The sequence below is a fragment of the Heteronotia binoei genome, chromosome 16 (assembly GCF_032191835.1).
Source record: "Heteronotia binoei isolate CCM8104 ecotype False Entrance Well chromosome 16, APGP_CSIRO_Hbin_v1, whole genome shotgun sequence".
NCBI lineage: Eukaryota > Metazoa > Chordata > Lepidosauria > Squamata > Gekkonidae > Heteronotia > Heteronotia binoei.
The window spans coordinates 2,216,484-2,243,092 of record NC_083238.1 but is presented as its reverse complement, the minus strand read 5'-3'; the positions used below and the strand labels follow the sequence as shown (position 1 = coordinate 2,243,092).

The following is a 26,609-nucleotide window of genomic DNA, read 5'->3' as shown; positions in this document are numbered from 1 at the left end:
CCCAGTCTCTGAAGGGAGGGGATCATGCTCTGCTTCAGTATGTCACAGTACATGGTGGCATTCATGGTTCCCTCAATGAACTGTAGCTCCCCAGTGCTGGGGGAAGAACAGTCAGAGGATCTAACTGCAAAGAAAAGATGCTGCGTCTGTCGCCAGGCATATTTGGACAATAATTCTTTCATAATAAATGTTAATTCAATACACAATGATAGGCAGAGAAAAGAAGAATCTGAACTACTACAGGGTATGTGGAACTCGAAACAACAGCCCCATTCAAAAACAAGATCTACACGGGAAGAGCCTCACTTTCATGCCGCACCCCCGTGGAGTTAAGAAAGGCGCTGCTTCACAAAAACAATCAGGCAGGCGCTCGACGCAACAATGAAACAAAGTCAGCAAATTCCTAAAGACTTTTCAGCTTTAGTTTGCATTCCTGTATTTCATATTTACCAGAAAAGTAAATTACTATTTTAGCTACGTTTCCCGGCGTTCCTAAGGTGAAGCCAAGCTACGGACTCCCAGGCAGAACGTCCTTTTCACGTCGCTTCCGCCACCTCCTCCTTCCGCTTTCTTGCGTCATGTTTGGCGCGCAATTTTCCCCGGGAACGTTCGAAGGAGGCGGGATGTTTCTGGCTGAAGCTTCTGATTGGTTAGCGGAGCCACGCGGGCCCCGCTGGTGGCGCGAAGGTCTGCCTTTGTCTGTGTCGGAGGAGCTGCCATGGATTTGGTAGCGGCGGCTGAGGCTGGGCTGGCAGCGGGCGAAGGGCCTGCACCGATCCGCGACGAGGTGGTAGAGAAGTGCCAGAAACTGTTCCAGGACTTCCTTGAAGAGTGAGCGGCAGGTTGGGTGGGGAGGGCCCGGATTGGGCAGTTCCCTGTGGGATGCTTCCGTAATAGCGTTTTAATCCCACACCCCTTCGCCGGGAGCAAAATGCAATCTTAAAAGCACTTTTCGTATTTGAATAGCACGAGATCTGCTTAGGTTTGTTCTATGCACGCTTTCCTTTGGCTGAATCCTTGTTCGATTCAGTGGACTGTTCTATGGAGCACGCGTGGGACCTGGCCGTGCTGGTGGGGGTGAATACTGTCCATTTACTATTTTCGGTTGCTAAAATTAAATCGGACTGGTAAAGTTTCCGTGCTAGATACTTGTATCTTGTGACTAGTCCCTGTCCCTACAGATACTATTCTGTCTGTGTCCATCAAATTGCGTTTTAAGGTTTACTGAGCTTCATTATTGTATTCTGTTACCTCTTTCTCCCAACAGTGGTAGTTGTAGCAGTATTGCCCTGCTTCGTTTCCAGGAATACAGAAACTTCTCTTGCAGAATACAGTGTGAGGTGTTTTCTATTTTGCCAGAAGTAAATGTTTCAGTCTTAGGAAAAAAGCTTTTTGAAAGTTCCAATTCCATGAATACATACTCCTCAATCACTTTAAGATTTCCAAAACTATTTCTGAGTAAGCAGGTATAGAATCAGACTGCAACATTATGCCCATTCTACTCAAAAGTAGATTCCTGTTGAACTACTTCTTCCCCCAAAGGGTGATTAACATGTGGAATTCACTGCCACAGGAGGTGGTGGCGGCCACAAGCATAGCCACCTTCAAGAGGGGGTTAGATAAAAATATGGAGCAGAGGTCCATCAGTAGCTATTAGCCACAGTGTGTGTGTATTACACACACACTAATTTTTTTTGGCCACTCTGTGACACAGAGTGTTGGACTGCAGGGGCCACTGGCCTGATCCAACATGGCTTCTCTTATGTTCTTAACTCAGTGAGAAATATTTGAATGTAGGCCTTAATGCTGGGTTTCAAAATCTCTTGCTGCATTTCTTTTAACATGCAGTAATTATACCAGTATAATTTAAACCTTTAACTGGGGGTGGCTTTTTAGTTACCTGATCAGCTGAATGTAATGTTAAGAGTATGATAATACAGTAATTTTTGACCTGTAAGTTAAGCCTCTTTAATATTCAATGTATGCAAAGGGGGTGTTTTAACCACAGAGGAAACTACCAGCTGGGTAAATATTCTATCCTACAGCCATGTTGGTCTGAAGCAGCAGAACAAAGTAGGAGTCCTTTGCTTTGTACATTTTGCTGGTTTTGAAGGTGCCACTGGGCTCAGCCTTTGTTCTACACTACAGCCTGTAAGTTTGGTTTAGCAAAATAGAGTGTCATTTGTAATCATAAAAGAAGAAACAGTTTTCTCACTATAATATTTAATCCCTTTTTAGTAGTTTTATTACATAATGTACATAATAATAGTATGCAATTGCTTCTTGGAAAATGCAATTGCAGAAGCTATTCTTAAAATCCTTCCTTTTTTCAGATTCCAAAACAGTGATGGAGAAGTTAAATACTTGCATGATGCAGAAGAGCTGATCCGCCCAGAGAGGAACACCTTAATTGTAAGCTTTGTGGATCTGGAGCAGTTCAATCAACAGCTTGCTACCACAATCCAGGAAGAGTTCTATAGGTAAGAATATCCCACAGGTCAACTAGCATTGTTGTTCAAAGCTAATAACATTTTATTGAGTTGCTGGATTAACTATCACTAGCTTCTACCATCCTGGGCTGTATTTGAAAAGGTTTTCAGTAATATTTATCTACTTGTTTCTTTTATACCTCACCTTTCTCCCCAGTATAAGAGCCCCGTGGCACAGAGTGTTAAAAGCTGCAGTACTGCAGTCCTAAGCTCTGCTCACGACCTGAGTTCGGTCCCCAGTGGAAACTGGGTTTTCAGGTAGCCGGCTCTAGGTTGACTCAGCCTTCCATCCTTCTGAGGTCGGTAAAATGAGTCCCCAGCTTGCTGGGGGTAAAGCGTAGATGACTAGGGAAGGCAATGGCAAACCACCCCGTAAAAAGTCTGCTGTGAAAACGTTGTGAAAGCAACATCACCCCAGAGTCAGAAACGACTGGTGCTTGCACAGGGGACCTTTCCTTCTCCCCAGTGAAGATACAGAGCAACCGACATCATTTTGCTCTCCATCTTATCACAACAACCTTGTGAGGTAGTAGGTTACAGCGAGAGTTCATGATTGATTCACAGTTAGCAAGCCAACTTCCATAACAGTGAGGATTCAAACCTGTGCCTGTCTGATCCAAGCACCACATCACACTAGTTTTCTTTATCAAGGAATGTAGAGCACTTTCTTATAAATGAGTTTGCTGGTGTTCACAGCCATCTCATGTCATGTTCTCAAGATATGTGAGTCAATCTCTATCTAGTTTGTGTTTCTGGCACAGAAATGTTAACAATGCAAAATATATTCAATGGTATTAAAGGCAAGTATGATAGCTTTGAAGTTAACCCTTTAAAGTTTTTGCGAGTTCTTTCTTATTGGAAGAGGAGGCAAGTGGCTTTGTTGAATTGCAGTTTCACATTTATGTTGGCCTTTCTATCTCACACCTATGTTAAGTTTTTTCTTCAGTATATGCCAAAGTCTGGAAAAGCATTAAATGTTTCTGACTTAAATCACGGGCTCAAACATGTTGCTTCACTAAAAATCTCCTCTCCTTTTTTAGAGTCTATCCTTTCTTGTGTCGGGCTGTGAAGACTTTTGCCAAAGACCATGGAAATGTCCCTCCCAACAAAGACTTCTATGTTGCTTTCCAAGATCTACCTACCAGGCACAAGTAAGAAACATTCAGAAGCTTAGATTAAACTGACGCTGTAAATATGGATTAAGATATTAGTAGTGAGCAAATGATGTAGCAATGACACATTTTGTTTCTGAGAATGCTTCCACGTGGCCCTTCTCATTTAGCACTGCTGGAAGATTCATATCGCAGGATTACAGTACTGATACTTCATCTTGATACCCTGGCATAGCCGATCTGACCACTTGGGTGCATGCCACAGTAACATGAAGACTAGACTACTGCAAAGCTCTTTACATTGGTTTCCCATGAAAACCAGCTTGGAGACTATTAGCAGGAAACTACTATGGGAGCTTGGCCATTATTGTTAGTTTGGCTGTTATCAGGAGCTAGATGGGAGCAGGCATATGAGTCCCATTCTGCAGTCACTCCCTTGGCTGCCCATCAGTTACCAAGCTTAATTGAAGATGCTGTTTATCACATTCAAAACCCTTCATATCGCTCGTATCTCCGGGATTGCCCCTCTCCCTGTGCTCCACCATCTCAGTTTCTCTCACCTGAGCACAGTCTTCTACAGCTGCCATCCTACAAATGGACAAAATCGGAAACTGGTTGTGCATGTCATTTCTCTTGACTTGCCACAAACTATGTGAAACTGAATTATTCACAAGGGCTTTTCTGCACAGGTAGTAGAGCCACACTGTACAGAATGGTTTAGAAAACTACTTGGGTAAAGGTTTAGGAACTGCTGTCTATACTACTGTGTGTAGATCATACTGACTACAGGAGTAAGTGGTAGGCTGTTACTATATAATTTTGCATCATACAAATACAATAGAACATGTCATGTTAATACTTATTCTTTTCTTTAATTCCAATATCAAATTTCTGGTTGTTTCCAGATTTCTGCAATACAAATTTTATTGTATTTGTTTATTGGACATCCCATCCTGTTGATTATGTTAACTTAATAGCCTTGAGTCTCAGTGAGGAAGGCGCTCTATAAATAATGTGAATAAAATAATAAGAAAAAAGTTTGAGCCCAGTGGCACCTTTAAGATCAGCGAAGTTTTACTCCAGGTATGAGCTCTCGTGTGCATGCACACTTCTTCAGATACACTGAAATGGAAGGCACTAGTCCACATGTATAGGTAGAGGGTGAGCAGAAGTTGCCAGTCCACACATATTGGTAGAGTGTGAGCGGCAGATTAGTATACAGCAAAATAAAGTTGGTTGACAGATTCAAGGATCAACAACTTTATTACGTTGCATGCTAATTTACTGCTCATTCTCTACCTATATATATATAGACTGGCAGCTTCCATTTCAGTGAATCTGAAGAAGTGTGTGTGCATGTGAAAACTTTTACCTTGAATAAAACTTTGTTGGTCTTATAGGTGCCACTGCACTCAAATTTTGTTTTGCTACTTCAGATGAATATGGCTACCCACCTGAATCTGTCTTCAGTGAATAAAATAAGTCTACCTAAATGGGGTAGTGGGTGCTGTGTACAGGTGATGGCAGAAGGACCAGATGGTACAAAACACTGCACCCTATCATAATTTCTGTTTTCAGGATCTATGCTCCTTGTTTCTGATGTTGCCAAAAACTGGGAAACCAAGAATGTGGAACATCTCCCTTCTCTATGCCTCAGCTTCTGTAATTTGTAAATTAAAGTTTAATGACTCTCTTTCCATTTTTTAAGTCACATAGGCTGGGGGCAAGCTATTTCCATATGTCTACAGGTTTTTTTAAAAAAAATTTCCCCACATCTTACTGGAAGTACAGCTTTGAAGCATGGCTTGCTTGTGCCAGTTGTATTAGATAATCTCAGTTGAGTGCATTACTTCAGATAATCTCATATTTTATTTCCGTTTGACTCAGGTTGAATAAAACATCCTACTGAAATATTAAAGTCATGGGGAACAATGCTAACATGTAGTAGTTCTCCTTCCAACTCCCCTTCTAAAGATCTGATTGTGTACTTGTGTCATGGAAATCAATGCAGCAGATGCATCTGTTGGCTAGCAGATGAATAATGTCAGCACAGCAGGTGCTCAGCTCTTGGTAGTTACTAAACAGGTTGTACTTGCCGTTTCTTGCTTGCCTTAGACAACAGAGAAGTGGAGTGGTACATATGCAGCTGTTATCTGATTGTGTGGATCCTTTCTTAAAAGAGAAGGACATGTTTGCTTTTTCTTCCTGCAGAATTAGAGAACTAACATCTACTCGAATTGGTTCACTAATGCGTATCAGTGGGCAGGTAGTCCGCACACACCCAGTTCACCCAGAGCTTGTCAGTGGAACATTCCTCTGTTTGGATTGCCAAACAATAATAAAAGATGTGGAGCAGCAGTTCAAGTATACACAGCCCAACATCTGTAAAAACCCAGTCTGTGCCAATCGGAGACGGTTCCTCCTGGACACCAACAAATCTCGATTTGTTGACTTTCAAAAGGTATTTCATTTTCCTTCCAATAGTATTTTTAAGATACAAATAGGATCTTATAAAAGGCTGGTCTTTTAAGGGTATCTTCAGTATGTCATTGCAAAACAGGTGGTTCTTCTTTCATATAATCTGTTGTAAAATCCTGACATGTGTCTTTAAGAATAAGCAGGGTTTTCAGACTTGGGAGTTTTTATGTTTGCCTGTTTCATAATTCAAGTAAAATATTATGTTTGTGTATAATTTATCTTTGGAGCTATCAAACATTTTCTGTTAATGAGAAAGCTATTCAACTATCTAGTCTTCCTGCAACACCAAAGGCACAGCATGTAAGATGATGTGTTTAATGTTTGACATCAACAGTTGCACACAGTTTGTGTGCAGTCTTCTCAGAGAGCTTTTAGCATTTGGGCATTAACAGTTTCAGAATCCTTCAGAATCCTCAGTTGGAACATGCATTTGGAACATGCATTTGATTGTTGCATAGGCTTACATTAGACCACCCATATTTCTGCACATCAGTACACCGCACTCTCAAACTGATTTTTTTCACTTTTTATTTATTCAAAGTAGCACAAGACAATACATATAACTTCCATACACAAAGTGAAATTTTGAAAAATGCTGTTTATAAGTTCCTCATCACTTTTTTAAAACACAGATGCTGAGGAAAAAATTAGCTTTTAATAGTAACTTCCTTTATTATCGAGAAATGGGTCTCCTTTCCTGATGGTGTTTTTTCTCTTGGGGCTCACTTTCTGCTTAGTGGGGATGTTTAAACATTCAAGGCAATCTGCTTAACAGTTCTGCTGTTTTGCTTTCTTCATCATTTGAAATGACTAAAAAACTCCTGAGTACCTGAATCAGTCACCTGAGCTTCTACAAGCTTGATTCTGGTAACTAGAAACTTAAAAATTCTCTGCACGCTTAAAAATTAGAGATGGTACTTCGGAATCCAAAATGTTTTCAGCCTAAGTGCTAGAATCTTTTGACTTTAACCCTTCCAGATAATAGCTGCGCACGCTCCATTTCAGCAAAGCACATTTAGTATTCTCCTCTTTTTTCCCCATTTCAGGTTCGTATTCAGGAAATGCAGGCTGAGCTGCCCCGGGGAAGCATTCCTCGCAGCATGGAGGTGATCTTGCGTGCTGAAGCTGTAGAATCTGCTCAGGCTGGGGACAAGTGTGACTTCACAGGTTCCCTCATTGTTGTGCCTGATGTGGCCCAACTCTCCACCCCAGGTTCGTGGTAGAGCAGGGGTGGGGAACCTTTTTTCTGTCAAGGGCCATTTATATATATTTATAACATCATTTGCGGGCCATACAAAATTATCAACTTAAAAAACAGTGCACCGCTGAGGGAGAATGATTCAGGCCAGTAAAATTAATGCAAATAATTGTTTTTCTATTTGAAGTCACGTGGGGAGAGCTTAATTCAGCACACACACAGACCCGCCACCCTAGGCAAATGCCTAGGTCCAAGCATATTAGACCACATCCCCTAATATTAGCATATTAGGTTGCACACTCATTAGCATATTAGGCCACACCATCTGAGATAATCACATGCAAATTGAACTGGTGGTAGCTGGCTCACACACACACCCTGCCACCCCCCACCCCGTTCAGTTGCTCCCATCAGACCTTTAAAGGCACCCACATATCCCAGCAACAGTTCTTCACAATGCCCATGAGAGGGGGGGGGGGGGGCTTGGGCCTGATGTTCCCCACCCCTGTAGTAGAGCAAAGAATAGTGGAAAGAAGTGGCTTCTGTGGAAAGAAGGTTGAGGCTTGTGTGTTTATCTGTACCCTGTATAAAAGGCTCCTGCAAGCAGAAAACTTGCCCATCGGGGCAAGGCTGAGTTACCACTCCCAAAGATATTTATTTTTATTTATTTATGGGATTTCTATCCTGCCCAACCCACCAAAGCAGGCTCAGGATGGGTTATGAATAGAATAAAATACAATATATAATTTAACATAAAAAATAAGATATAAAATTTCTCAATATAAGACAGTACATAAACAATATAGAACCACAAGATGGCGATAGATCCCTAAATCTGCTCATTAAAATTCTGGCTCTAAATCAGTTCAATTTATATAATTAATGAGCAATTAAAGAGCAAGTCTGAGTTAGTTGCAGCAGGAGGGGCCAGTCTATTAAGTGTCCGTGTGCTTAGCTGAAACCCTGATGGAAGGGCTCCATCTTACAGGCTTTTTTTCCTCAGTCACCTTCATCTTTTTTATTCCGTTTGAAGGATCTAGACTTGACAGGGCTCCATTAAATAACTTTTTTCCCCTATATTTAGCTATAAGCTTGATACACCTGAAAAGGAACAAATAATAGAGTTTAACTGAACGTTAGATTCCAAGATACCGGTTAGAAAGTTTACAGTATCATCTGCATAAAGCATCAGTCTGTAAAACCTTCAAATTTGTTACTATTTTTTTTTTAATTTAAATTTTATTGTTATTATATTGAATCCAAACCAACACAAGGGGAACATAGGGAAAACAACAGAAATACAAATCCAACATACAAGAGTACAATTTAGATCATTGGATAGCAGACAGTTTACAAAAACAATACATAATATGCTAGATATTAAGAATTAAGAGGAATTCTACCATTTATTCTATTAGGCAAAAAAGAAATATTCCCAAAAATTCCAAAACCGGGGCCCAAAGCAAATTATAATCCATAGCCAAATCAGTATCACTTTCAAAGAAAGGGTTATCCATTGTCTTACCCATTACGTACCAGTCCCATAACTTATCATACCACATTTCAATCGTGGGAGTATGTAGGGGTTTCCAATTTTTAGCAATCGTCATACGAGCTATCGCCAACATTGTCGAGATTCACGATTTCTGATCTTTACTCACCAATTGATCAGGCCAGATATCAAATAAAAGAAGTTTAAAATCCACTGGAATGATTAGATTGAATATGTTTTATTTGCTCTACCATTTTATTCCAAAAGTTTGATACTGTGGGACATTCCCACCACGTATGATATGGGGAGCCTTTACTTTTACAATTCCTCCAACAATCTGGACTTGAGACCCTAGAGATTTTACTCATCGTGACAGGGTTTAAATACCAAAGTGAATACATTTTTAAAAATTGGAGATGAATACCAATGCTTTTAGCCTTAATAGAAGGGAAGAAGAAGATAATGATATTGGATTTATATCCCGTCCTCCACTCCAAAGAGTCTCAGAGCGGCTCACAATCTCCTTTACCTTCCTCCCCAGTTCCAGGTCTTACAGGCTTTGTGGAACTTAGCAGATTCTGCAGAGCCCTGATCTCTATGGAGAGCTCATTCCACCAGGTTGTAGAAACCAAACAACCTTAGGGGAGGGATGGTGGCTCAGTGGTAGAGCATCTGCTTGGTAAGCAGAAGGTCCCAGATTCAATCCCTTGCATCTCCAAAAAAGGGTCCAGGCAAATAGGTGTGAAAAACCTCAGCTTGAGACCCTGGAGAGCCGCTGCCAGTCTGAGTAGACAATATTGACTTTGATGGACCAAGGGTCTGATTCACTATAAGGCAGCTTCATATGTCCATATGTCCAAACAGACCTTTTGGAGGGCAAAGACTACCAGCCAGCCTTGCTTAGCTAATCTTAAGGCTCTTTGTGGGACATAAGGGAGGCAGTCCTTCAGGTATGTTTGTCCCTGGCCATTCAAGGCTTTAAAGGTTAAAACCAAAACCTTGAACCTGATTCAGAACTCTATTGGCAGATAGTGCAGTGCACGGAGGACCGGCTGAATATGCACCCGTAAAGGCATCACAGTCAGTAAGCGTGCTGCTGTGTTCTGCATCCCCTGCAGCTTCCAAATTAGGTGCAAGGGTAGGCCCACATAGAGCAAGTTAATCTAATCTGGAAGTGACTGTTGCATGGATCACTGTCACCAAGTTGCAGGGAGAAAGGGGGGAAAGATAGTTCACCATGTGCAAAAAGTTCTTAATGTACATACATGCAGTCACCCTTTTCTATTCTGAACTGGTATAGTTGTAGAAGGAATGGAAGTTAACACGAAAGTTGTGAAATAACCACACATTCTTGGCCTTACTATTCCAGGTGTAAGGGCAGAAACTGGATCTCGTGTGAGTGGGAAAGAAGGTTATGAAACAGAAGGTATCAGAGGACTTCGTGCTCTTGGAGTCAGAGAGCTGTCCTATAAACTGGTCTTTCTGGCCTGCTACGTTGCACCTACAAATCCAAGAGTAAGTCTTACTAGGGGAAAGTAGCTTTACAGAATTTTCTTGAAGATGGTGGGATTTTGTGTACCTGAATGCCTTTTACCCTCTGCTAATTTTCTGAGGCTTACACTTTGCAACATTTTCCTTTTGGTGTAGTGGTTAAGTGTGCAGACTTGTATCTGGGAGAACCGGGTTTGATTCCCCACTCCTCCACTTGCAGCTGCTAGAATGGCCTTGGGTTAGCCATAGCTATCGCAGGAGTTGTCCTTGAAGGGCAGCTGCTGTGAGAGCACTCTCAGCCCCACCCACCTCACAGGGTGTCTGTTGTGGGGGGGGGAAAGGTATAGAAGATTGTAAGCTGCTCTGAATCTGGTTCTGAGAGAAGGGTAGGGTATAAATCTGCAGTCTTAATTTTCTTCCATTAATATATTGGTGCTTGCACTTGTTTCTCTCCATGCTGATTCAGAAACCATCTCTGCATAAATTATATTTAATGGAGGTCATTTTGAATTGATGTTTCCTTAAACACATTATTTTTTGGTTCATATCATTATACACTGTTTCTTTTGTTTTGCTGGGTTTATGTTTAATTCAGAGCTGGCATTGACTAAACTAACCTCATAATGAATCTTGCCGTTTCATTGACTTTTTGTAACTCTTCTGTTCTGGATCTATCCATGCTGCAGAAGGAGAAGGCTGAAGTGTGCACCAACTTTAATTGAATACTGTATTTTTTTATGCTTCCATTCTGCAAAATGAGCACAGTCAAGAGAGTGCTGGGATACAGCTTTGAGTTTTCATGAGCTAGGTTTCAAACTGAAGAGATTTATAAACAAAACAAAAACCCTTTGTGAACATTCATTCCTCTCATCTATATCTCACTCCTCTTCTGAGCTCAAGGTCACATACGTGGATAGAGTGGTCCTATTTTTTCTTCACCAACGACCTGTAAATTAGGTTAGCACAAAGGGGTCAGCAAGTGAGTTGTAGACCGAAACGGGGATCTGAACCCAGGTTTCCACAACCCAAGTCTAAGTAACTCTGGCCTTCAAAAATGGTATCTCCACAGGGATAAAGTTCACCACCAACTTGTTCTTTTGCATGCGTACATCAACCCATAAATATTCTTCAGGGGCTGGGGTAGAATGTTTCTCACTGTGGTGAATATTTTCCATCCTTGCCTCACAGCTTAGGCATTCGAAGTTGTTTTCTAACCCTAACTATTTTTTCATTGCTCATGTTTCTCCTCCCCACCCCGGAACCTTCTTTGTTTAGTTTGGAGGAAAAGAGCTTCGAGATGAGGAGCAGACTGCAGAAAGCATTAAAAACCAGATGTCAGTCAAGGAATGGGAAAAAGTATTTGAAATGAGCCAGGATAAAAATCTGTATCACAATCTTTGTACCAGCCTCTTTCCTACTGTACACGGTAAGATCTAATTATCTTGCATTCATGATAGTAAGTGATGGTGACTAGAATTTAGAATAACTCCTAGCTTTTGAGCTGGGTGAACGCCTCATGTAGAATATTTAGCTTTTTTCATAAAGATTTGGTCATCCTGGTGATCAAGAGGTTTTAGAACAGCTAGAATGTTTGAATTACATTTGCTATTGCTGTTATCAGAGGCTGTTTAAGGTAGCTATAGATGGATCTTTACCAAAGAAACTGTCAGACAGCATGGATCTGAATAATTATAGGCTTCACTTTGGAGGGAATATTTTGTAGATGATGGTGACTAAAGAATTACAGATATTGCTGGACGAAACTTGAGTGTCTAGATGTTTTTTAGTCTGGATGGAGGCCTAGCTGTGGCACAGAAACTGCCTTGGGTACCATATTAGGTGATCTATGCCGGGTGACCCATAGGGAAATGTGTTTGTACCAGTCATCCCAGATCTCTCAACAGCTGTCAGTACCATCAACCATGGTGTCCTTTTGAGCTGTCTGATGGAGTTGGGCCTTGGAGGATCTGTACTCCATTCCCTGTTTTCCTTACTGGAAGGTGGGTACCACAAGGTGGTGCACAAATTTTGGCCCCTTAATTTGGTCAGTCTTGACCCCAGTGCTCTTTAACATCTATATGACACTGCCGGGAGAGATCATCTGGAGATTTTGGGGTCAGGAAGCAGTTTTCTCTAGGCCAGTTTGGCCAGGGATCCTGGAGGTTTTTTTTGCCATCTTCTGGGCATGGAGCCTGCAGGGGGCACTGGCTGTGTGGAGGGGAGGTAGTTGTGAATTTCCTGCGTTGTGCAGGGGGTTGGACCCTGGAGATCCCTTCCAACTCTGATTCCGTGATTTTGATAAAGCTGTCAACAGTATGCAGATGATACACAGCTCTGTTGCTCTTTTCCATGCAATTTCTGAAAGGCTGTAAAAGAGCTAAACCAGTATCTATTTTGTGAAGTACTGAATATAAACAGAACTATAATCTAATCAAGATGACATTGCAGGCTTGTAATGTTTATAGTGCCTGCTAACCTCTGTACCCTAATAGCATATCATAAGTTTGGACTCAGTTCACAGACAGTTTCAGCTGACTCATTCCTGTTGATATCTGTATCACAATCTTTGTACCAGCCTCTTTATAATCACCTTGAGTTCCAGTATCCAGTGACTTTGAGCTGTAGACTTTGTCTACTATATTGTAGAGAGCAGTGAAATTAGTGAGATTGAGGTTGTTTCTGTCAACACACACCACTAAATGCTGCTCAAGTCAGAACACTAGTATGGCAACTTTTTAAACTATCTTTGTGTTCAAAGAAAGAAAAATTGAATGCCCAAAGCCTTGTTTGAAGCCACCAATGTTTTAATGCATTGGTGTATTTCCAGACAGCAGCTAGGGTACAAAACTATAATGTATTCTGTAAAACCAACTGAACTGGAGCTTCTATAAAGTATTCCATGAGCCAGACTGTTGCTTATTGTGACACAGGTAATGATGAAGTGAAACGGGGGATTCTGCTCATGCTCTTTGGTGGAGTTCCCAAGATAACAGCTGAAGGCACTTCACTTCGTGGGGATATCAATGTCTGTATTGTTGGTGATCCAAGTACTGCCAAGAGTCAGTTTCTTAAGTAAGTATTTCTTAAGTGTCAGATTTGCATTCATACATTTAATGGTAGAGTTTACTATACCTAGTTAATTGGCTGCCTGCCTGGATATGTATAGACTAACTTCATGAGAGAAAGTTGCAGGTTATTTGCATCATATTATTCAGGTGAACACTGGGTTTTCCATGCTTTGAAAACGTAGCATGTAGGTGAAATCCCTAAGCCAGTGTATTGACTTCACATGCACACCTTCCATCCTCACTGCTTCCGTTTGTATCTAAAGAGCCTCCTGTGAGCAGTAGGGCCTCCTGCAGGAAGCAAAATATTTAGTATGTCATTGATTTGCTCTTGGTTCAGAGTCATGTGCCATATGGAACTGTGATCAAATCAAGATGACTTACTGAACAGCCTCTTCTGTTTTCTATCAGTCAGTCTTGTACTTTAATAGGAAAAGTAGCACCGGCAGATAGGAGCAAAAATAGCCTCAGCACAATAACACAAGCTTTAGAATTTTGAAATAAGCTTGAAAAATACTGTTTTTTTCCTGCCTGAAGATGGTTCTGTAGTTCAGTTGCGAACTAGGTGTTTAGCATATCAGGGATATTAAAAATAGTAAATTGCTGTGGGTGACCCTGGTATGAAGATGAGTGCTGTGAGAGAGCCGGTCCAGAGGCTTTACTCGGGAGGCGATCACTTTAAATTTCTCCCCAGTCACCTTCCTTCCGTCCCTCAGTAACACTCCCAGAAATCCTGTCAGAACTATTAATAATTGGCACCAGATGGTTTTAAAGTCAAAAACCACAAAATATTTATTAGGTAACAAAAGGCAATGGAGAGGGATGAAATAATATTGATTATAACTGTTCAATATTAAAAGGTAAATCAGTAGGCAGCTGGTTGGCAGAATAAATCAATTACAGAGAGTAGATACTAATCAGGCAGATTTCGGAGTCCCACTAGACTCTACTTCACACAGGCCTTCTGGGCACTCAGAATTCTGTTTCTTCAGATGTTTTACCCTAACTTTGGCAGTGCCAAATCATAAACATAACAAACCTCAACACTCTTCCACACACACATAGAGAACTCCTGACTAGTGTCAGTATTCTCCCTCACAGACCCTTTCACACTAGCTATCTTCCAGGACTCGCACCCCTCTATACCGATGCGTCTCAGCCCCACAGCTAGTTCTCTGGTCTGAGTCTTGGGCAACCCAGATGACCACCAGACTCCAGTTCTCCCCTCAGTGTGTATTTGTGTGATCTAGTTTGCACTTGGAGATTGCCTGCTGCACTGGCAAAATCTCCCTCGGAGAGTTTCAAACCGCTTGAAAACTCCCTCTTCCAGACAGAGTCCACTCAGAGCTCCCACAAGGAGCCCAGCCACTCTGGCCGCTCTCAGCCCCTCGTCCAGTTGATTTTACAACTGCCCAGCCTAAGCCCACAGTCTTCACTTCAGACTGGTGTACTGAAGACTTCTCTCGAAGACTCCCTGGGTCAGACTAAAATCCTGAGGTGATCTTTTTTTTGCTGAACAAACCTAAAAGGATACTTTTCCGTTGCTCGAGCAATGTTCCAGCCAATCACTGCAAGTCTGTTTCTCAGCTACTCAGGCTAAATGCCAGAGAGATATTTTAAATATTGTTAAACCCAGCCTTTTAAGGTATGCTTTCAAAGGTGCGTAGCAACCCCTCTGCTTTCCCATTTTTTTGCTCCATTATCCAGCTCAAAGTCACTGCTCCTTCCAGCCTGTTGCTGTTTTGGCACCATTTGATGAATTTTGACAGAGCTGTTTTTCCCCCTCCACCATTGTATTATCCCAGCCAATTTGATCACATACTGATAGTGATAACATAGTAGAATGAACAAGTTCTTGCTGGGTCCATTTATTACTGAAAACAAACAAAGTTACGTTACCTTTACTTGGTTTTCCCAGACCAACGTTGTACTTGGGTGTGCGGTGTGCATATTCGATTACACATACCAGTGAGAGTATTGTAGTATAGCAGACAACATTGGCATCAAAACTGTCTATATTTTGCTGTGCTGACTTCGGAATAAGAGAGTTACACTGCCATGCTGAGTCTCCTGCTTGAGTCAGGTGCTCAAGATGGAGTCCAAAGAAGCTGCTTAGAATAGTCTGCAGTAAAATGGCCAAGAGATTTTGAGAGCCTTAAGAGAGCTTGCAGGGCCTTACAGACTCTCCTCTTCCTGTCCCAAAGGAAAGATCTGTTCTTTCTCTTGACCCCTTAAAGCTCTGTTGTTAAGGTGCAGCCTGACTGTTTCCCTCCACATGACTCTGTGTGTGTGTGCTTGTAGAGTGCTGTTAAGTCGCAAGTGACATACAGCAACCCCGTAAGGCTTCCAAGGCAAGAGATGTCCAGAGGTAGTTTGCCGTTGCGTGCCTCTGCATAGCAGCCCTGGACATCCTTGTTGGTCTCCCATCCAAGTACTAACCAAGGCTGACCCTGCTTAGCTTCTGAGATCTGAGCCATTTATATTTCTATGAAACTTGCTGTCTTTATGCCTGGGAGATGAGTCATACCCACCAGCCAGCAAAATATTTCCCCCTCTTCAAACAGTGGCATGCCTTTTGAGAATTTCATTTTAAACGGTGAGAAAGTTTGCAAAAGAAAAACCCTCCCTCATCTTACCACTACATTAACTAAGACCCAGGGACATCACTCAGGCAATATTTATGAGACCATTATGGAAGGAGAACAGTGGGAAATGATAAAGACAGATTTTCTCCTAATGGTATCCCTCCTGGTTCTTGCGTGTACACACCTACGTTTGTCACTTTTGGCTTTAAAAACCCAGCTTTTATATGATGGTCAGCTGGAGGCCATTCTTGCTTGCCCTTTTTATAATATCCAGAGTTGTTTTGTCTGTGCTGATGACCTGCAGTGTGCAATCTTATGCTGAGTTATTCCACTATAAATCCATTGGCTTCTGCATAGGATTGCACTGTGAAGATCCATAGGATAACTGTTGTTGTCACTGCTGTTTTCTTTGGGGGGGGGTGTAAACTTTCTGACGTGGATTGTTGAGGTAGCCTGATCTCTTATTGCTCAACGTGACAGGCACGTGGAGGAGTTCAGCCCTCGGGCTGTGTACACCAGTGGAAAGGCCTCCAGCGCTGCTGGCTTGACTGCTGCTGTTGTGAAAGATGAAGAGTCCTATGAATTTGTCATTGAAGCTGGGGCTCTGATGTTGGCAGATAATGTAAGTGTCCTGGGGAACAGCAGAACTTCAGCACTCTAAATTTGTGGCAAAAGATAGAGAAGGCTGTTTTGTTTTGTTGTTGCTACCAGGTGTGGATAAATCCAGTCTCTGCTTTTTTATGTAGGGGGTATGTTGCATTGATGAATTTGACAAAATGGACGTGAGAGATCAAGTTGCCATTCATGAGGCAATGGAACAGCAGACTATCTCCATCACTAAAGCTGGAGTTAAGGTAAATGGCAGTAACAGCAGGATGAATTAATGTACATGGTGCTTGGGAGAGCTTCTCAGGTGAGCTTTTGACTCCTCTATCTCCTGCCACCCCTTTCCCTGGGAATCAATATTATTCCATCAGTAAAACTAAGGAAATTTTCTTATGTATTGCAACAAAACCCTCCTAGAAGATCAGTCTGATGTGCTTATTTTCAGAGATTTCTTCTTCTGAAACAAATAAACAAATATTAAGCTTGGTAAATATTGACTACGGACATATGTCTGTACTTACATTAGCACATAAAGAATTTTCTCATTTTGTTTTATATAAGAGTTGCGAGAGTATAGAGATATTCAGGGTCATTTTGTAGGGGAAAAGGTGCAGGAGCTCAATAACATATCTCATTTGCATATGCCTTGGGATCTGTGAGAACTCCCCACTGCATGCAGACCCTGGCTGGAAGTTCAGGAGCTGTGCTCATGTGAGCTCCTGCTGTATTCAAGCCCTGGAGATCCCTCAGGCAATATTTATGAGACCCATTATGGAAGGAGAACAGTGGGAAATGATAAAGACAGATTTTCTCCTAATGGTATCCCTCCTGGTTCTTGCGTGTACACACCTACATTTGTCACTTTTGGCTTTAAAAACCCAGCTTTTATATGATGGTCAGCTGGAGGCCATTCTTTGAAGGTTGGTCTTATTCAGTGTATTGCTGTTACATTGGTTATCTTGATACCAAAGTCTTATATATTTTTGCAGTGGTAAATATTAATGGCTTGCAGTGGAAATAAACTGATATACAAGGAAAAGGTGATGAAGGTCCTTGCGTACATAAGCTTGTGATCCTGTGCATTCTTACTTTGGAGTAACCAGTTGAATTCAGTGGTGCTTCTGAGACAACAGGCGTAATTGTCAGGCTGTGCAATGGCATCTAGTTACTTCAGTGAAGTTGATTAGTTAAAACATATGTTATCTATAGGATTTCAGAAAAATTAATAAAAATTTAAGTATTAAAAAAACTATAGGATTTCAGCTTTAAATTGTAACAGCATATATTTCTTCAAGGGACAGAGGCTAGCTTGTCAAAATTAGTCTTTATAGACTTAAAATGGAAATGCTGTAATTAATCCATTACTGTAACTATGTGCTATTGTTATTCATGGACAACTGTCCCCTATTATGATTTTGGAATGTGGTGTTCTTAATCAGAAAGATACCCAAGCCCAATTGGAAGTTATCATCCTTTCCCCCCAAAGTATGTATTTCTTCATATAACAAGTTCTGCTTGCTAAGAAAAGCTTCTCTTCCTTGTTATCATCAGGCTACTTTGAATGCCAGAACTTCCATTTTGGCAGCAGCAAACCCAGTTGGCGGGCGTTACGACAGAGCCAAGTCTCTGAAGCAGAACATCAACCTGTCTGCCCCTATCATGTCCAGATTTGATCTTTTCTTCATTCTGGTGGATGAATGCAATGAGGTAAAGCAGAAGACACAATTGAATGTAGAGTATTGTAAATAAAATATATGCAGATTATAAAGCTATAAGTAAAGATAAAATTCTGTAAATATGTAACTACTTGCATAAGCAGATGTGGGTGGAAATACCTTTGCATCTAGTATTCTTTCAGCAGCCAACTAAGGGGTAGATTTTATAAAATTCAGAAGTTTATTAGTAAGAATGTTATCCAGGTGTTTTTTTTAAAAAAATGTAAGGCATATTCTGTAACAATTATATTGAGACTGAGAAAACGTCAAAGCTGTTTTCATTGATTGAGACAGAATATTGTCCAGTTGTATATTAACATTCAGTTTTAATGGAACTGCTGCTGATGTGATGATTATACAGAATCTAGTAATGACACATCAATCCTAGTGGCTGTTGTCCTGCTATCACCACATTGCTCATCTGTTTGTTATTGATCTTGTTTATGCCCTTCAGGACAGCACCATCTAACCTGAATTTCTTTTGCCTAGGTTACAGATTATGCTATTGCTAGGCGCATTGTGGATCTTCATTCCAGAATAGAAGAATCAATTGACCGCATGTATTCACTAGATGATATCAGGAGGTACCTTCTCTTTGCCAGGCAATTTAAACCCAAGGTAATGAGAATCTCCAGAACTGGAGCTCAGCATGGTGTAGCACAGTGTTCACTGATCCAGAGTGTTGTTGAGGTCACTTCACGGATGACACACTTGCAGTTATTGCTAAAAACCCAAATAGAACTCAGTCTCCTTTACTAGAATGGCCTATAAACTGGGATTTAATGGGAGTGGTAGTGGTTCTCTGATTCCATTGTCTGATCAAGTAAACAGTGCTTTTCAGTTGTAATTTGAACTGAATCTCTGCTAATAAGTAACAGTGTACATGCAAATTGTTAATAAAAGGTTGAGTTATCAAAGATTTCAGGTTTTCACAGCTGGTAACATCATCATTAGGTTTTGTAGAATCTTTTGGGATCAAGTGCCGTGTTCTACTGGAGAAAGTTTTCCTTCCAGACGTTTCGTTCTCAGCTGTGGAGAACATCCTCAGTGAGGATGAGTCTTAATTTAGAGAGCGAATCCAATTTGCAGTAAGCAGTTTCCAGGGGATGGAAGTGGGCACAGCTTTCATCACGTTTTCTTCTCCCGACAGATTTCTAAAGAGTCAGAAGACTTCATAGTTGAACATTATAAGCGCCTGCGCCAGAGGGATGGCTCTGGCATTACAAAATCATCCTGGAGAATCACAGTAAGACAGCTGGAGAGCATGATTCGACTGTCAGAAGCAATGGCACGAATGCATTGCTGTGATGAGGTAGTTGAATTGGATGGCATGGTCACTCTTTCCTGGAGTGCTTACAGATAGGGATGTCCCTGGCTGTTTCCTTCTCTTAAAATGTACTGTATCGCACATAACTGAGAAAGTCTACTGGATACATTCATATTCCACCTTAATACTTATTAATCATTATTTTGTAAGTTTTCAGATAAGGTGCTCTTACCTTGTATGGTTAAAACTACTTACACCTGTGTGGGTTCCAAGAAACAAAATATATATTAATGAAATTTTGGGCCCAAGGTTTTGAGTTTCATGCACAATACTAACTTTCCTTTCCATCTTATTAGGATACCTCCTGTATTGGGTGTTTTCATTGTTGTATAAGCATTTTGTATTAGTTATTGACTTCATTAGGACCATTTTCTGGCTCTTAGGCTGATAGAGGCAGTGGGAAATGAGTTAATTACTGTGAAAGCTTGTTTTTTGGTACTGTTACCTTCCATGGAAACCTAATGATGCTTGCCAACATAAACTAATTGAAGAGCAATAAATGAAGAGACTTGAGTGAGGTTTACAAAATTGTTTGAAGCAAAGAATGCATTTTGGTTGTCATAGGGAATTTAAGGGTTGGTTTTCGCTAAAGCGTACCATTTTCTTTCAAGTAATAGGAGGATGGAGTGTATGAATGTTTCATCCATTTCCAGGAGAAACAGTTCTTTATGCTCATCTGACTCTTAAACATTCTTACCAGGTTCATCCAAAGCATGTGAAAGAAGCCTTCCGGTTATTGAACAAATCTATCATCCGAGTTGAGACACCAGATATCAATTTAGATCAAGAAGAGCAACAGCCCATTGAAGAGCCTGAAGCTCAGGATAGAGTCACTGGTAGGTATTTGGACAAATAAGCCCCAGATAATTGCTCTACCTATTATGGCCACTTCCTGTTGCGTGCATAGGATTTTAAAGTTCTTTGCTTTCTCTCCAGTGGTCCCCTGATTACTAAAGCACTGATGCCGGAGAGGTTGGAGTACTTGTGGACAAAAAGGCATACAGGGTTACTATGGGAGAAGCCAGACAAAATTGCTGCCCCTTCCCTCTTCATTGCAGGTTTCCCAGCCACTTGGCTTTTTGTACATGCAATTCCTACAAACTTATCATTGGCACCTGGAGGGTTTTAAGGTATTGCTGGGGGAAAAGAGAGGATGGGAATGGATCCTGAAGCATTTCTGTAGATGAATAGAGTTCTATCTGCAGAGTGTGACTTTTTCTCTCATGCACATCCCTATGCGGGGCAGCATTTGGTGGGGCTTTTTGGCTTGCAACTGGAAGAGGAAATAAGCAGGTGCTACCAGACTTTTAACTCTCAAATTCTTCTGTCATGGAAGTGCTACATTGGATCCAATCCACAGTTTGACCTCCTAGTATTGGACAGTATAATATGCCTTGGTCTGCAAGTCAACAGAGCTGTTTAGAATCCTAAGAATTATTCTTCCCTTTCCAGAAGAGTATGTTTTTAGTCCTTATGGCTGTAATGAGGATTGTTTGAAAGCCTGTCTAGCCAGAAGCCAAATAAAGTCCCCATTATTCTCAAGTCTTTATGGTGATTTTAAGTGGCTCAGTTATGAGTTTGAACCTTTGGAGCTGAGCAGTATAGGGATGGGCACAGACTGAAATCTGAGCCAAAGTCTGGGACAAACTGCCCAGTTCAAAGCTTGGAAGGCATAGCTTGAAAACCACTTGCTCAGCCCAGAAATCTCCAAGCTCTTGCCACAGCTTGGAACATCTCGGAAAAGAAATCACACCTAGATACTTTTCAATGAAAATGCTAGTAGAGTTGGTTTTTTCAGTCATGGAAACACAAATAGGGATTCCTCCAAGCTTCATAGGCAGTGCTGCTTGCCAATAACAGATGTCTATCTCTACTTGTCCTGATTTTGGGGAGGGGGGTGTATATAAGGGCTGGAGGAGTACAAGGTTTCTTTGTTCATTCTAGTTGGGGCTTTGAGAGGAGGCAGTGTCCTTGTTATCTCAAAACAGCTTTGCTGGTGGACATGGGGGTGGGGGGATTTACTGACAGTCAGGAGCCAAGGGGTTGTTTCCTTTGCTTCCCTGTTGCAATTCTGTTTTTTTGTTTTCTGTGGGAGAGGCTACATTATTAGAGATAATGGGAGTTAGGAATGTCAATTGATTTGCATGTGCTCCATTGAAATACATCGGGTGGGCCCAGGGAGAGGGCAAGTTTGACCTACCCAGCAGTCAGTAGGTGGTGGGCACAAGGAGAAATAGGCTTGGGGTGGGGGGGTATGGCCCTGCCCAGTGAACACTTTGACAGTCCATAGCGGGAGGGTGGGGCCAGATGGAAGCGGGCACCCTCGAGTATGCGGGTGGCTCCCATGGCAGGGTGGGCAGGCTTGTCCTACCCAGTGATCACATTTTTGGTTGGATGGAGGGTGGCTTGGTCTGTGTACTCCTGTACTCATGCTGACACCTCTCCAAAAAGCATTTCCTGGGGACACTTTGTTTGGGAGTTCGTAACTTGGATGGCACCAGGGTATTAGAAGATGTGTGACATCTGAAAGCCACCAGTTGACCTGTCAAGGAGCTACCTGCATTTACAAAATGTTGAATGTTAATTCTGGGTTAAAACATGCAGTTTGGTTCAGGGTCAAGTTTATGGTGTTTTGTGCCTTGCTGTTTAACTTGATCTGATGTTTGCATGAACTTTCCATGTTTACAGGAGATGGAGAAACTCTAGCTGTGAATGGCTTGGTGAATGGCATCAATGGCCACCACTCAGATGAGTCAAACAAAGACTCAGCACCTAAGGTTTCCCTGAGGCTTAGCTTCCCTGAATACCGTAGAATCTCCAACCTCATTGTGTTGCACCTGAGGAAAGCTGAAGAAGGTAAGTGCAAACTTAAGTCAGAGAACCAATGAAGGCCTCACCTCTCAGAAGGGAAAAACCCTGTAGGGGTTCAATGAAAGATAAACAGAGGCGGTTTGCCATTGCCTTCCTCTCCCATCCAAATATTAACCAGAGCCAACCCTGCTTAGCTTCCTACATCTGACAAAATTGGCCTTGCCTGGGCTAGTCCAGGTCAGGGTGACATGAAGTTGTACCCCTGCCGTTGTGTCTGGCTATGGACCAGCCCCCTTTAAAAGAGAACATAGTGGTGTCCTTCCTTGCTGAATTGTTACAATAGCTTTTGAATGCTTTAAAAGACCTATAAACACAGGCAGAATGGTAGTTATGCCTCTGCTAAGCAGTTGTTTTTCTCTACCATGAAACAACTGCAGGGAGAGCCCTATTGGGAGTGTGTGCTGGACGGTCCTGAGTTCACGGGTGTGAATTTACCAGGGGGCCTTTGTCAAGCTGATGTTGTCTCAGCTTCAGTCCATCCTATCCACACTGCAGCATGGAGATAAAACACTGGCCTGCCTTCCAGAGTTGTTGTAAGGATTAGATGGGATTTACTTATTAAAACATTTATAACCCATCTGTTGTTGGAATGAACCGCACAACACGCGTGTTGAGGAGAAACAGCTTAGCTTGCAGAGCAAGCTTCCTTTATTATATAGGTTTTTCAGGTGTCCAAAAATATCTCAGCTCCAGGCAGAGCAACACACAGATTCTCCCAGGAAGCATCTGGTATGGAGAATGTTTCTGCTTATCTTGCAAGAATTCACAGAAGCTAGCAAGTTCCAGAAATACCTCAGTTACAACAAGGAACGGAAATATGATTGATGTGAGAATGTCAGAGCGTTCTGTGTTTCCAGACATTAGAGTCTGGGTAGCTGGGCGCATGACCCTCCCATGCCCTTTTGGGGTACGAGCAAGCAGACCTCATCCCACCTGCATCATCCTACAATCTGTCCTTGTGCTGCAAGGCAGCTAGCTTCCAGAATAAGCAAAATAACAATTGAGATCACAACAGGTAACAATATGAGAAAAGCACAATGTATTCCATGAACAAAATTGTATCATAAGTAATAGTCTTATAATAAAACAGTGAATTTAATAAAATACAACAATTTGTGAGTCTATTATTGTCTATTTTCTACTGCGTTATACATTCTAAGGTATGTTTAACTCATGAAAACAATCTCCAAAAATATACATTATTCAAAGTTGGCATCAACAACAAGACCTCCTTGACCTAAAGTACATAAAGGAGAGTCCTCATAGTGGGCTGTGAAAATTAGCCCACCTGGGGAAATTCTTGTGGTATTAGCAAGGACCATGCAATATTTTGTCATCAGCTAGAAGAAATCCAAGATCCTGATGGACATTCGATAATGACCATTTTGAGAAGACTTTTTTCAAGAGCTGACGGTCCTCTTACGTGAATTTCTAAACTCCACTTGGAAGGATATATTTAATAACAGAACACAGCTGCCTCCAGAAGTTCCAAAAGGCATTAATTCTTTTTCAGTTGGGCATAGCATTCTAGAATGTATATATACATGTATAATATGTATATGCATTGTATTCCATTAAATTCACAGTTTTATTATGACTATTACTTATGATACATTTTTGTTCACAAAATACAAAATTCTAGGATAAGGTGTATCCTTATTTTGAATATGAAGAATTATGTAATGTTATATCAGCACTTTTTAACTCTCTTTGCAGAAGATGACGATAGTGTCTTAAGAAGAAGTGAGCTTATCAACTGGTATCTAAAGGAAATTGAGTCAGAAATAGATTCTGAAGAGGAACTTATCAATAAGAAGAATATAATAGAGAAAGTCATCCATCGCCTTACCCACTATGTAAGTCTGCTTTTGCTGTGCCACAGGGAGCGCCAAAATCCAATTCTGACCCCTGGATGAAGAATGGGATAAATTGTGAAACACAATTTAATGATGTGGCTGTTTTCTGGTATTATCCTGTGCATGATGACATGGCTGTAAGTACTTCTGCTTCAGAGGGACTTATTCACAAGCAAAAAGTAAGCTCTTTTTTTAAAGGCTTAGCACACTCGAATAGTGGGGTCTGCATCTGTATTCCTGCGTTGCAAGCAGGTGAAGAGATCAAAGTGTTATTACAATTAAGGCATCAATCCTAAATAAATCTAATTCAAATCGGTGGTATTTACTTTTCCAGTCTGTATACTTATGACAAGGAAGTAAAGACTTTGCTGTGTATCACCTCGCAGTATAAAACATGGCTTGACTCTCTGTTTCAGGACCACATCCTAATTGAGCTCACCCAGACTGGACTGAAGGACTCAAAGGAAGGAGAAAGCTTCGATGAAGACCCCTACTTGGTAGTTAATCCAAACTATTTACTGGAAGACTAGGGGCTACGAAGCAGGGCCATGTCTCCTGTGAGAGACCAGTGCTCACTTCACCAGTGTACGTAGCTGCTTAATTCAGAAGGGCTTTGCCGCAGACTCCCCCCTTTTTGTCTTTTAAAAATGCAATGGCTGCCAAACCTTAATATCCCCACAAATGTGCTTTACACAAATAATAGTTTGTGCCTCTCTTTCAAGCAAGAAGTCCTGTTAGCTGAAAGCACCAGGGTTTAATTTAAAAGGCACATTTTGCATTGCTTGATTAGTTCTAGGGTAAAATTTTATGCTATACATTTCCCTCCCCCTAAAAATTTTATTTATGTAAATGAATAAAGTATTCTCTATTTACATGATTCAGAATGACTTTCTGTGTTTTGGTTCTGTCTTAGATAAGGCTTAAGGAATTGTACATGCATTTTGAAAGCTACACTGTCAAGTAAGATTGAGATTCCAATAATGACTTCTAAATTGTGAGCCTGTATTGGTTTGATATATTTTAAAGACATTATATTCCTTCCTAAACAGCAGCCCACCCACCCCAATTAATCTGTTCTTTGGCCTGCTGATCTCTAAGCAACTTTATTTCAGTCAAGGGTCTGTTCCATCCTCATCTCCCATGAAAAATGTGTAAAAGGGTGTGTTCTCCTTTTCTCCCTAGAAGGATTACAAAATGTACTGTGTAAGGAGGTAAAAGTGAATTATGAACTTTCTTTTGGGATTCTAGACCCCTGACTTTTTGTCTGTTGTATCCTATTAAAAATGTTAAATCTAGTTCAGAATGCCAGTTTGCTCTCTTGCTATTGTGACGGAACCAGCCCAATCCTGCCTTCAGACCCGGTCCCATCAATTTCCTTTTGAGTTGCCAACTTCTGGAGGGAGCTTATCTTCTTCCCACCACTAGGGCACACTGCCGCCACCTGTTGAATTTATGGGTTCCTGACCGAGAGGAACAGGACTCCCAATCCCCCTTGCTGCCAGTTCTGAAGCCTGGCTTCAAGGTCCTCTGCCACCCCGGCACCTGGTTATGACAGAGACCACAGTCCTTCTTTGGGAGACCCCTGGAGGATTGGCACCCTTGCCAACTGTATGCCTTCCCTGGACTCCCCTCTAATAGTAGTGTGGTCTAAGGCGGTGGTACAGAGGAACTCTCCTGTGAAATTTCCACTCTCCACCTCTGTCTCTTCAGCATGCACATCCTTTACGCTAGACAGGTTCCCTTCCTCACTAGGAACATCCACAGCCTCTTGCTGCACTTGGGGAAAGCTACATCCCTCTTCCCCTTGGGAACACCCTCCTCCAGGGCTTGAGATGGGCTGATTCTCCCCCTCCTGGGTGACTTCAATTTTCTTATGTTGGGCTGCTTTCAGATGCCGCACCTCAAGCTCATGCTTCCGCTGCTCTCTATCAGCCTGGAGACACCTTCGCTCTAGTTCCAGTTGTTGCTGGAGGCTCTCAACAAATGAGTCTGGTCGCACTTCTACAGGAGCCTGTGCATTCTGGTTATAGTAAATGAAGAGGACTTGCATATCTAGCATAGTCATATCTTCACACTCCAGTTCACGCTTTGCACACTCTTCCTGGAGCTGCAGCTGCGTCATATTCAGAATGTTCCGTGTCTTGATACGCTCCATCCTAACTAAACTAAACTTTCCCTACTCCAGTTGACCCGATAAAATAACACTTCTGTCACTGCCTGGTGGGTACGCCAGCTTAAAATGCCTGTTCAGACCCTTGGCTTGGTCTTCTGTCCCCTCTGTCTCTCCAATCCCACCACTGCCACCAAATGTGATGGAACCGGCC

At 41.7% G+C, this 26,609-nt stretch overlaps 1 protein-coding gene across 1 annotated transcript; it reads left to right on the top strand.

The window, feature by feature from the left end:
• The first annotated feature begins 620 nt into the window (after positions 1-620).
• Positions 621-25,162, top strand: MCM6 (minichromosome maintenance complex component 6). The gene is made up of 17 exons (XM_060257140.1): positions 621-831; positions 2,334-2,480; positions 3,530-3,640; positions 5,813-6,062; positions 7,126-7,291; positions 10,139-10,284; positions 11,536-11,686; positions 13,191-13,332; positions 16,391-16,532; positions 16,657-16,764; positions 18,068-18,223; positions 18,721-18,849; positions 19,382-19,543; positions 20,259-20,394; positions 22,247-22,414; positions 24,146-24,285; positions 24,702-25,162. The coding sequence occupies exons 1-17, from the start codon at positions 719-721 to the stop codon at positions 24,813-24,815; spliced, it is 2,481 nt and encodes an 826-aa protein (XP_060113123.1). The 5' UTR covers positions 621-718; the 3' UTR covers positions 24,816-25,162.
• Positions 25,163-26,609: the final 1,447 nt, after the last annotated feature.